Raw genomic sequence first — 11,610 nt, 5'->3', positions numbered from 1 at the left:
GCTGGAGAAAAGTCACGAATTAGTGAACATCCCTGCTCTGTTGGGGTTTACGTTCTAGTTTTCTGTTGCCTGATAACCCATCTTACGAGGAAAGCGTGACATATATCGGCTGCTGGCAAAGGCCTGGGCTGAGAGCTTCAATACTGGCTGTATAACGCTAGGGGATCTAAGAACCATCACTCCCGCTCCAAGGCCCGGGTCTCCCCTTCCTCGGAAGCCCTTCGTGCGACCCCCTTCCCCATTCCTCTCGGAGACTTGGGCTGCAGCAGCTTGCTCTCTACTCCAGCGCTAGCCCCGGAGGTGCTGGCGTAAGACGAACCGAAGAAGGGCGGCGGGGCGGGCCGGCCCCAACCCTGGGGTGGCTGGGCGAGCGCAGGTCTCCGGCGGGACCAGGAGCGGTTGAGCCCCGCCCCCGGCGCGGCTGCCAGCCGAGTGCGCACGCGCAGAGGGCCGCGCTCCTCAGGTGGCACCGCCCACCACCGGGGGACGTCGGCGGCGCGCGACGTCTTTCGCAGGATAAATGCGGTGGCGCCGGGCGTAGGAGCGCTTCGGCCGGGGCGCTTTTGGGCGTTCGGACGTTTGGTGGCGTTGCGGCCCGCGCCTGAGCCGGCCCTGCTTCTCGCTGTGCCATGGCGGACGAGGGGAAGTCCTACAACGGTCAGTGCTGGCTCTCAGGGCGGGGAGCGAGATGATCTGGGGCCCAGTGGGCGGCGCCGGCCTAGGCCGCAGCCCCGGGGCGGGAGGCCGCGAGAGGCCGGGCGTCCGCGGGGGGCGTCGGCGGCGCGGCCCGGGGGCAAGGCCCCCCGCGGGCCCGGCCGCACTCGAGGCTGGGAGCCCGACGTGTTGACGCGGGAATCCTGGCGTTGCGAGGAGCTTCGGTCCGGAGCAGGCGGCCTGGCGGTGGGGTGGCGAGATTCCTTTGAACTTTGTGGGTGGTTGATGCCTGTCAGTTCAGGTTGGCGGCCAGACTCTTCCTTTAAGGTGAGTCGGTGCCCTTCTCATCGGCTACCTGTGTCCTATTTTCCGCCGCGTCCAGTCTCTTGCCCCGCCTCCCCTGCGGCCTTGGCTTTGGCTTTAAAATTTAAACCTCCATACCAACGCGCTGTATCCGAACACTACGCAGGGTTTTTGTCCAGAGGAGTGGTTAGGAGCACATGACAGCTGAGGTTTGAGTCCTGAGTTGTCTTCCCCAAGCTTGAGTGAATTCCACTCCCAGGCCTCGTTTTTCTATTTTCCTAAGAAGGTAGCGATTGTACTTATTTCCTAAGTTTGGCCTTGTGTATGTTAAACGAGTTTATTCACATCAAGTGCCTGGAGCATAGTGCCTGGCCCTGGAGAAAGTTCTCAGTGTATATTAGCTGTGTCTGCGATTCAGTTGTTTGTTTGTTTGTTTTTCCCCTATGGTCATTTCTTAAGGTTCATTGTTTGTAGAGTGCTAGGCATGAGGCAGACCTTTTTGGGAGTCATAGACCTTTTTTTTAGAAGCCATTCCTACACTCCAGAGGATTCAGAGGGTCCTGTCCCTGGAGAGCAGTCAAGGACAGTTGGCTAAGCTCCCTAGTTGCCACTAGAACCTGAATCTTAGAAGTTGTCTCCTGAGTTAAAAGGCATTTCTGGGGGTGCCTCTGTGGCTCAGTTGGTTCAGTCAGCATCTGCCTTTGGCTCAGGTCTTGATCCCAGAGTCCTGGGATAGAGCCCCATGTCGGGCTCTCTGCTCAGTGGGGAGCCTGCTTCTCACTCTCCCTGCTGCCCCTCCTACTTGTGCGCTCTCTCTCTTTCTCTCCCTCTCTAGTAAATAAAGAAAATCTTTTTTTTTTTTTAAGGCATTTCTGGCCAAGGAAATAAAGAGCCCACTCCCAAAACTTCAGGGTGTCAGTTTGAGAACAAGAATTTTTTTTTTTTTTAAGATTTTATTTATTTATTTGACAGAGAGAGACACAGCAAGAGAGGGAACACAAGCAGGGGAAGTGGGAGAGGGAGAAGCAGGCTTCCCACGGAGCAGGGAGCCCGATGCGGGGCTCGATCCGAGGACCCCGGGATCATGACCTGAGCCGAGGCCAGACGCCCGACAACTGAGCCACCCAGGCGCCCCGAGAACAAGAATTTTAAAGAGGGACGGCTGGGTGGCTCAGTCATTGGGTGTCTGCCTTCGACTCAGGTCATGGTCCCGGGGTCCTGGGATCGAGCCCACATCGGGCTCCCTGCTCCGCCGGAAGCCTGCTTCTCCCTCTCCCACTTCCCCTGCTTGTGTTCCCTCTCTCACTGTGTCTCTGTCAAATAAATAAATAAAATCTTTTAAAAAGAAAAAAAAAAGAATTTTAAAGAAGCCCCCAAAAAAAGTTTTAAAGAAGCCCTTAAATTGATTATATTTATAACTGTATGATGTTTGTACTCTGTAGGCAAAGGAAACATTGTTTGCTGAAAGCTGATGTGATCATTGTGATTGATTGATTTTAGGAGATGTGAGAGAGGTCCCCATCCAGATTTTGAGAGGGGTTAAATAGATTTGGGAGGCCAAGAGCAAGCAGATTTCAGGTGACTTTTCAGTTGCACACTGAGTCTATATTCTGCTCACACTTCCACATTGTGCTTCTCTTCTTTGTAAGTTCCAGTTTCTGACTCATTTTTCTAAAGCCCTGTGTTGTCTTCCAGTAATGTTTCCCTCATGCTGCCATGTCACAGAGAGGGTTCTCTCTCTCAACAGACAGAAGTTTGCGTGGAAGTGGGCTTCGTAGTTGGTGTGTATGTCATTCTATAGCACAGGCTGCTGGAGCTGTGATTGCCACAGCAGGGTAGCTGGACTAGCAACATGTTTTCTTTTCTTTTCTTTTTTTTTTTTTTTTAAAGATTTTATTTATTTATTTGAAAGAGAGAATGAGACAGAGAGAGCATGAGAGGGGGGAGGGTCAGAGGGAGAAGCAGGCTCCTTGCTGAGCAGGGAGCCCGATGCGGGACTCGATCCTGGGACTCCAGGATCATGACCGGAGCCAAAGGCAGTCGCCTAACCAACTGAGCCACCCAGGCGCCCAGCAACGTGTTTTCTAATTGATGTCGTTTTTAACCCCAGAGCACGATGACCGTGTTAGTTTCCCTCAAAGAAGAAAGAAAGGCCGGGGTCCTTTCCGGTGGAAATATGGTGAGGGGAACCGTAGGTCTGGAAGAGGAGGTTCTGGCATCCGGTCTTCCCGCCTGGAGGAAGATGACAGAGATGTGGCGATGAGTGATGCCCAGGATGTTCCCCGAATACGACAGTAAGTGACCAGTTGATCTGGTTTGATTTTAGTGACCCATTTATTTATTTAGCTCTCTACTGCCCACACCATTTCTCTTCCCACCTGTACAAGTGAGAATGCCAGGGCCAGCTTAATGGGCGAACAGTCTTAGCTGCAGTCCTGACAGCAGTGTGGGAAGCCTTTGAGAAGACATTCCTAGTGTTTGTGGACATTTTATTCTCTGCTTCCCCACAGCAACCCCTATCCTTCCCGACCCAACCGTCGAGGTGACAGTTGGCATGATCGAGATCGCATTCATGTTACTGTGCGGAGAGACAGAACTCTTCCAGACAGAGGAGGGGCTGGTACCAGTCAGGATGGGACCTCGAGAAACTGGTTTAAGATTACAGTGAGTGTGTGGGGCACCTGGGGGGCTCAGTCGGTTGAGTGTCTGTCTGTCTCTTGATTTCAGCTCAGGTCACGATCTCAAGGTCATGAAATTGAGTCCTTGTCATCTTTGTGCTGGGCATGGAGCCAGCTTGAGATTCTCTCTCTCTCTCTCCCTCCCCCTCCCTCTGCCCCTCCCCCCTTAAAAAAAAAAGATTACAGTGAGTGTCTGGGGAAGTAGATGCTGCAAGGGAGAGAGGGGGCTGGGCTCAGAGTGAAGGTCTTTACTTTTCACACGACAAAGTCAATCTTTTCAGCTGTTTTCTCCACAGTCAGGTGTCCATCCTTTCTCCTAGAACACCTAAGAGCAGGTTCAGGAAAGGCATAGAAGAGGACAAGCAGGATTGGGGGGGGGGGGGCACCATCTAAAGGAAAACATGATTAACTGGTTGGGAGGTAGAGGAACTCCTCTGAATGTCTCCATGTGGCTCAAGCCGATCATGGGGCTTGGGATCTCTTAAGTTCTCTGAGGGTCGGGCCAGGTCTGAATCATATCTTAAAACTTTTAGAACCAAAAAATTTTATTTTCTTGAGGAATACTAAGTTTAAATGGACAGAAAGGAGGAGGGTAAGGAGTCTGACTTGAGTAAAAAAACTTTTAACTGGCCCTTCCTTCAGGAAATGTGAAAGGAGTGCTAGATGCGTCTGATGGCCAGCTTTCGTTACATATTGTTCTCTTCTCTCTCTCATCTAGATTCCCTATGGCAGAAAGTATGACAAGTCATGGCTCCTGAGTGTGATTCAGAGCAAGTGCAATGTCCCTTTCACCCCCATTGAGGTGAGAGAAGGCCTCTGTGGCTGCTGGGCACCAAGGAAGGCGAGGGGCCAGCTGGACCAGGGGCCCCGGGCTCCAAGTCTCATGCTCTTGTTTCCTCTTTGTGCAGTTTCACTATGAAAACACACGGGCCCAGTTTTTCGTGGAGGATGCCAGCACCGCCTCTGCGTTGAAGGCCGTCAACTATAAGATTGTAGATCAGGAAAACCGAAGGGTGTGTATAAAGGGCCTGGCTTGGCTGGGGGTAGGTCTTGATCCTGCAGCTTAGGCTTCCCTGGGATTCACCCTGCCCTCCGTGCCTTCCTGTAGATATCCATCATCATCAACTCCTCTGCCCCACCCCATTCGGTACAGAACGAACTGAAGCCGGAACAAGTCGAGCAGCTAAAGGTGAGTCAGGCTCCTGTCACGTGTTTCCGCTCCAGTCCTCCCACTTCTTGCATCCACAACCCTCCACGCAACCCAAGTGAGCCCCTGACCCCCAACCCCTTTTCTTTCCCCTGTAGCTGATCATGAGCAAACGATATGATGGCTCCCAACAAGCGCTTGACCTCAAAGGCCTCCGTTCAGACCCAGGTAGGACCAGTAGCAGTCATTCTCAGGGAGGTGGAGGCAGAGGGGTCTGTCAGGTGGGGAAAGTTCGAGAATGGTTTGGTACGAACTCTGACCTGGGAAAGCCCTCTCAGATTTGCCTTTCCTTCCTTTCTGCTTCCTGAAGACTTGGTGGCTCAGAACATCGATGTCGTCCTGAATCGCAGGAGCTGTATGGCGGCTACCCTGCGAATCATTGAGGAGAACATCCCTGAGGTGAGGCCTTTGTCCTGTTTTGAGGCGGGAGGAAGCAGGGTGCGATAGGTAGGATGGGGTCAGGAGGCAGGTGTGTCTCTTAATTCTTTGTTGGCGGTGCTTCCTCTAAACTTTTCTCCGCCCGTAGCTTTTGTCCTTAAACTTGAGCAACAACAGGCTATACAGGCTGGATGACATGTCCAGCCTTGTGCAGAAAGCACCCAACCTGAAGATCCTCAACCTCTCCGGAAATGAGGTGAGACCTGAGGGCCTGGTTGTGTTGTGGGCGGGGTGAGCAGAGGGCTCGGGCAGGAGGCTCGAGGAGGGTGTTTCGGGGATGGGGATCTTGCTGGCTCTCCTTACCAGGATCTTCTGCCCACTTTGTCTCCCCACCTCTCTGCAGTTGAAGTCTGAGAGGGAGTTGGACAAGGTAAAAGGGCTGAAGCTGGAAGAGTTGTGGCTTGACGGAAACCCGCTATGCGACACCTTCCGAGACCAGTCCACCTACATCAGGTCAGTTGTAGCCTCTGTCTCCCCTCCTGGGGACCTTCACCCCCCGGGAGGCTGAGCTAATGCACCCTGACCAGTGCCCGTCTGCAGGAGATGTGCAGCCCTGAGCTGGAACCACCTGTCCTTTGGGAGGATCACATGTTCCTCCCTTCGTCTGTCCGTGTGTCCCAGCTTGGCCCCGAGGTTTCCTTTCCTTTCTTCTCACCTGACTACCTATTTGCTGTTCTGTGGTCTTTCCTCTTCCCAAACACAGCCTTTTCTAGAGTCTCCCAATCCTGCTGTTCCAGGAAGGGCATTTCCCGCTTTCTACCACGACCAGGGCGTGTCTTGCATATATGTCCCATACGTGGATCTGCCTTGTGCCAAGAGCCTGGTATCCCTGGGCCGAGAAAGGCCTCCCTCCCTGGGACTTGCTGTTGATGGGCCTTCCCTTCTTTGTCCGGTGCTGGCCCCTCTTGCCATTTTGCCAAGAGGGACTCTTGTCACAGTCCACGTGCCCAAGGCCGTTGCCTGGGCCTTCCCCCTCGTGCTGAGGTTGAGGCCTCCTCGGAGCTGGTGCCACGCACTCTGTCTCTTGCCCAGAGCTGTGAGCTGGGCCCTCCCTGGAGAAGAAACCTGGGTTCCCCAAGCCATGTGACTAGAGCCAGGGCCCCGCCAGCAGGCGAGGGAAGCCCAAGGCAGGCGCTGGGCGTGGAGGCCACGGGGGCATAGACTACCGAGGAGACACAGAACTGACCCTCTCGGGGGGGCGCTGCCCCGCCCTCACTTGCACACCTCACATCGCCCTGCTTGGCCCCGGAGGATGGCTGGTTAGCCAGAGACGGGTAAGATTCCTCAGGGAAGGAACAACCTAAGACAGGCACAGTCGCAGAGGGGCCATCAGGAGAGAATTTGGGGGCCAACAGAGGTGGGGCACAGACCCTCACCCCCCCCAACTTTGCAGGGGCCTGAACCCTCACCTCTTCTGAGGGAGGTCTCCTGCCCCCATGGCTGCTTCGCTTCCCACGCCCAGCTCAGATCGGGACCCAGGTAGCAGACAGAGACCTGGCCAACAGCAACTGCCCTCCGGCTGCAGCAAGAATTTGTTTTCCGTCTGTACCTTGGACCACGGGGAAAGGGGCAGCCGAAGGAAAAGGCTGTGTTGGGTGTCTTCTTCCCTTTTTTCTTTCTTACTTTCCTGAATGCCTCTTTGCCTTATAGTTCTTTCGCTTTTTCTTTGCTTTTTCTTTTTACTCTCTACTTCCCTCTGTCTCCCCATCTCTCCCTTGCCCCAGCCCCATCCTGCCTTCTCTCTCTCTCTTCTTTTCCTTCCTTGTCTTCTTTCTTCACCTCCCCTCTTCCTGAACCCCCCGCCTTGCTCATCTCCCTGCCCCAACATCCTGTGCCATCCCTGTGGTGTGTTCTGGTCTTGGCCACGGCCAGACCGGGCAGAACTGATGGATACCTGTTGAGGCAGCGGAGCCCCTGGGCTCCCACCCCATTCCCTCCTCCCGGGGCTGCACAGGTGAGTAGGTGGAAGGTAAGGGGGGCAGGGAGGGGAAGGAGGTCCTGGCTTAAAGCCTGGGCTGGGAGTGCTGCTCTGTGGCGCTCGGGTCAGGCAGCAAGAAGAGAGTCAGCCTTCAAGGCAGTCATTTCTGGGTGCCCCGGGTGAGGTGGGGAGTGGGGCCTCTTTCCCCAGGGCTCAGAGGCTGGGGAGGAGTGAGAGGACAAGCAGGATGGGGTGGGCGGTCCCTTGGGCTTTGGAATATTTGCTCCTAGAGCAGCTCAGGAGGCACGGTGGCTCTGAAGCATCACTCACTTGTGTCCCGTTTTTGACAGCGCCATTCGAGAACGATTTCCCAAATTATTACGCCTGGTAAGTCTGTAGCGCTTTGAATTCTTTTCTAATGAGCATAGGCTCTCCCACCCAAAAGCTCTTGCCTCATGTGTGTTCGTATGACCGTTAATTTGGAGACAACGGAGACCTTTGAGAATCTGGCAAAGGCTATAATCCTTCTCAGAAAAAGGCCCGTAGACAAAAGTTGCCTCTGTCGGGATTCCTGGATCTTTTCCGTGTGTCCTTGACACTTGATCTCTGACCCCCCATTCCTAGTTTGCCCATCTCGTTACTCATCCAGCCTTTTCTCTCTGGTTACGCTGTCGACTTCCCACAGGACGGCCATGAGTTACCTCCGCCGATTGCGTTTGATGTTGAAGCCCCCACGATGTTACCTCCCTGCAAGGTAGGAAGGGGGCAGCGCTAGAACTCATGTTGGGAGGAGAGGATTGGATACGGGGTCCTGATACCCGTGTGTGATTCCAGGGAAGCTACTTTGGAACGGAGACCCTGAAGAATCTGGTCCTGCACTTCCTGCAGCAGTGAGTATGCAGGGCCCCCCGAGGCTGGGGAGCGGTGGGTGTGTCCCGGCACAGCTCCCTCTGGGGAGCCAGACCCGGGAGCTCAGACTGTCCCTTTTGTGTTCTGCACAGGTACTATGCGGTGTACGACTCTGGAGACCGGCAGCGGCTCCTGGACGCCTACCACGACGGGGCCTGCTGCTCCCTCAGCATTCCCTTCACGCCCCAGAACCCTGCCCGGTGAGTGTCCCCGGCCACGGCCTGCCCAGGGCCATGCAGGCGAGCAGCTGCCAGCTCTCATCCTGCTCTGACCCCTGCCTCCTTTTCCGCTCCTTCCTCTAGAAGCAACCTGGCCGAGTACTTCAAGGATAGCAGGAATGTGAAGAAGCTCAAAGACCCGAGTAAGTGTGCGATGTGAGCAGAAGGGGGGGCGCGGGAGCGGGCGGCGGCCCCTGACCTGGGCGCTCCCTCCCACAGCCCTGCGGTTCCGGCTGCTGAAGCACACACGCCTCAATGTGGTCGCCTTCCTCAACGAGCTGCCCAGAACCCAGCACGACGTCAACTCCTTTGTGGTTGACATAAGCGCGCAGACAGTAAGCACCTGTTTCTTGCCCACAAAAGCCGGAACTGGGGAAGGGCAGTTACGAGGCCTGGGGGCCTGCGGGCTCTGGCCGGGAGCCCGCATGGTGACAGACGCCTCTTCTCTCTCAGAGTACGTTGCTGTGTTTTTCTGTCAACGGGGTCTTCAAAGAAGGTAAGAAGCTTTGCAGTCCCGAGTTTGCAGAGTGGGCCCGCCCTCAGCGAGATTTTTTTTTTCTCGGCACTCTCAGCTACCTTCCTTCTCTGTCCCTGACCTCCTCCTCTTCTGCCCCCAAGCCACCTTCATGAGGCCTGCCCTCCCCACCCCGTGTCTGGGAAATGGGACAAGCCTGAGGATTAGGAGGACACAGACTCTGAGGTCAGGCAGGTCTGGGCTTCCATTCCAGCCTCGGGCCCATGGGTCTGTGGGCAACTTACATTATCTCTGGGCTTCGAATTCTTTCTTCGTAAAAGGGGGTTGGTAAGAGCCATCTCACAGCCATGCCGTGGGGAGTCAGCGCAGCGCCGGACACAGGAGCTGACGCACGGGTCCTCTGGGTGGGCTAACGCTGGTGGTGGTTCGCCCTGCCCTCCGACACTCCTCCTCCCCTCTCCTCCCCTATACACACATAATCGTCTGTCTGGTCTGCTTCAGTTGAGTTGTATCCAGTAAGACCAGGATTGGAGAAGCTTTTAGTAAACTTGAGGTGTAGCTGATTCTAAGGGGTCGTTGCTGTTGTTAACATTACAGTGGACGGAAAGGCTCGGGATTCTTTGCGAGCCTTCACCCGGACATTTGTCGCTGTTCCTGCGAGCAACTCAGGGTGAGTGAGTGGTTTACCACATGGGGTCCCAGTCCCAATCCGTGGCCAGCATGTGGGAATTGGGGGAGGGATGCGAAGGGGGAGCCGGTCCTCAGGAAATGTTCCGAATTTCAGGAGGAGGCTCTCACAGTAGTGGTGAGCTCGGCTCTGGAGTCAGACTGTTTGGGTTTTTCATCTGGCTGCACCACTTCTAGCTGAGAGCAGGTTTCCTCATTGGGAAACTAACATAAGCTCCTTACTTCTTTGGTCTATTGTGAAGATCAGTGGGAATAAGCACTTCCCTGAGTTGGGGGAGAATATGTAACTCTAATGTTGTTTGGCATCTGCCCCCATACATGGGTTCTTAGGGGCGTAAGGTGCGTAAATGATAAAAGGTAATGACCAAGGGACGCCTGGGTGGCTCAGTCGGTTAAGCGGCTGCCTTCGGCTCAGGTCATGATCCCGGGGTTCTGGGATCGAGCCCCACATCTGGCTCCCTGCTCAGCGGAGAGCCTCCTTCTCCCTCTCCCTCTGCCTACTTGTGCTCTCTCTGTCAAATAAATAAATAAAATCTTAAAAAAAAAAAAAAAGTAATGACCAAGAGTGGGGAGGGGGACTTGGTGGGTATTGAAAGAATCAGTTAAGTGTAAAAGTGTCAAGTGTGAGAACAGGAATAATGTTGGGAAGTTGAGGTTGGCTGGCTGTCCAGCTGTCTAAAGTGCTTTTTGTCCCGAAGGCTGTGCATCGTGAACGACGAGCTGTTTGTGCGGAATGCCAGCCCTGATGAGATCCAGAGAGCCTTTGCCATGCCTGCACCCACCCCTTCCTCCAGTCCAGTGCCCACCCTGTCCCCAGAGCAGCAGGAAATGCTGCAGGCGTTCTCTACCCAGTCTGGCATGAACCTTGAGTGGTCCCAGAAGTGAGTACTGGGAATGTGTAGGAATAGGGGTAAACAGAGGTAGGAGTGGAAGTGAATAATGAGTGCTCCTGACATTTTAAAAGCCAAAATTTAGGGGTGTCTGGGTGGCTCAGTCATTAAGCGTCTGCCTTCAGCTCAGGTCATGATCCCAGGGTCCTGGGATCGAGCCCCACATCGGGCTCCCTGCTCCGCGGGAAGCCTGCTTCTCCCTCTCCCACTCCCCCTGCTTGTGTTCCCTCTCTCGCTGTGTCTCTCTCTGTCAAATAAATAAAATCTTTAAAAAAACCAAAAAACTAAATTTATAAATATGGCCCATAAAAAAATTTGGCCTATGCCTAAATCAGCATAGCAAAATTTTTATATACTATTCTGCAACTTACTTTTTTTGCTTATCCCGTGAATGTCTTTCCCTATCATTATAAAAATTACCTTAGTCTTCTTGATAGCTACTTAATATTCCTTTGTATCCAGTAGACCAGTGATAAGACATTTGGATTTTTACTAATTTTTCATTTGTAATCCATAGTGCAAGAGTGTATGTAATTGTTGGCACACATGGGTGAGTGTTTCTCTAGGAAGGATTGTGAAGTGGCGTTCAGTGAGCAGGGTGCTCTTCCCCCCACTCCAGGTGCCTTCAGGACAACAACTGGGACTACACCAGATCTGCCCAGGCCTTTACTCATCTCAAGGTAAGTTTTGGGAATTCAGTAGCAAGAAGACCAGGGATCTCTGGGCCTTGACACGGTCAAGCCAGCTGGGGGGAGGGGGAAAGGGACTGGCTCTACTGTCCTTTTCTTTTTTTTCTAAGGCTAAGGGCGAGATCCCAGAAGTGGCGTTTATGAAGTGATCTGTAGCCGTGCCCCAGAAGAAGCCCCCTGTAAAATAGCCCTTGGATATTGATGTCTCCTTGTCGTGGCTGTCGGCTCTTGTCTCCTCCTCTCTGGCCCCCAGGCCACCCCGTGACTGTGACCGAAGAGGGAGGGCTGCTGGATCCCTCTCCTCACCTGCCTTCTGGAAGACTTCTGGGAGACTTCCAGGAGATTGAGCCTCACTGGTGCCAGGAAGCCAAAGCTTACTTTGTAGAACTGACACTAAACTCCCTCGAAGGATTTAGGTGCTTTGTGTACTTAACCCCAGAACCCGCCGTACTTTTTAAGATAAAGAGTGATATTGTATTTTGTGTCGCGATGCTACATTGTTTTTGCCTCGCCCCTTCTTGCGGGGCGGGGCCCCAGCGCACCA

At 53.9% G+C, this 11,610-nt stretch overlaps 1 protein-coding gene across 3 annotated transcripts; it reads left to right on the top strand.

Moving 5' to 3' along the window:
• Positions 1-361: 361 nt before the first annotated feature.
• NXF1 (nuclear RNA export factor 1) lies at positions 362-11,543 on the top strand. Of its 3 annotated transcripts, XR_004680727.1 has the most exons (22): positions 362-657; positions 3,068-3,251; positions 3,468-3,621; positions 4,354-4,437; positions 4,544-4,648; positions 4,744-4,824; positions 4,941-5,010; positions 5,153-5,241; positions 5,369-5,476; positions 5,624-5,733; positions 7,549-7,585; positions 7,884-7,952; positions 8,033-8,088; positions 8,200-8,307; positions 8,410-8,468; positions 8,545-8,660; positions 8,779-8,821; positions 8,944-9,025; positions 9,398-9,470; positions 10,186-10,368; positions 10,997-11,057; positions 11,177-11,543. XR_004680727.1 is itself a non-coding variant. In XM_035013060.1 (21 exons), the coding sequence occupies exons 1-21, from the start codon at positions 630-632 to the stop codon at positions 11,213-11,215; spliced, it is 1,857 nt and encodes a 618-aa protein (XP_034868951.1). In that variant the 5' UTR covers positions 369-629; the 3' UTR covers positions 11,216-11,543. The 3 variants fall into 3 exon arrangements, 2 of the variants coding, with proteins under 2 accessions (XP_034868951.1, XP_034868952.1); XM_035013060.1 differs by lacking the exon at positions 8,944-9,025 and having other exon boundaries at positions 369-657; XM_035013061.1 differs by lacking the exons at positions 362-657; positions 8,944-9,025 and adding an exon at positions 825-981.
• The last annotated feature ends 67 nt before the right edge of the window (positions 11,544-11,610 follow it).

Source organism: Mirounga leonina, unplaced genomic scaffold (assembly GCF_011800145.1).
Source record: "Mirounga leonina isolate KUSES-001 unplaced genomic scaffold, KU_Mleo_1.0 Mir_166, whole genome shotgun sequence".
Classification (NCBI taxonomy): Eukaryota; Metazoa; Chordata; class Mammalia; order Carnivora; family Phocidae; genus Mirounga; species Mirounga leonina.
This window is presented reverse-complemented; position numbering and strand designations above follow the sequence as displayed.

Excerpts from the sequence above, each read along its gene's own strand:
- NXF1 (XM_035013060.1), top strand. The coding sequence starts at position 630 with ATGGCGGACGAGGGGAAGTCCTACAACG. Across the intron at positions 4,825-4,940 it reads AACAAGTCGAGCAGCTAAAG|CTGATCATGAGCAAACGATA; the intron begins GTGAGTCAGGCT and ends TTTCCCCTGTAG. Across the intron at positions 10,369-10,996 it reads AACCTTGAGTGGTCCCAGAA|GTGCCTTCAGGACAACAACT; the intron begins GTGAGTACTGGG and ends CCCCCACTCCAG.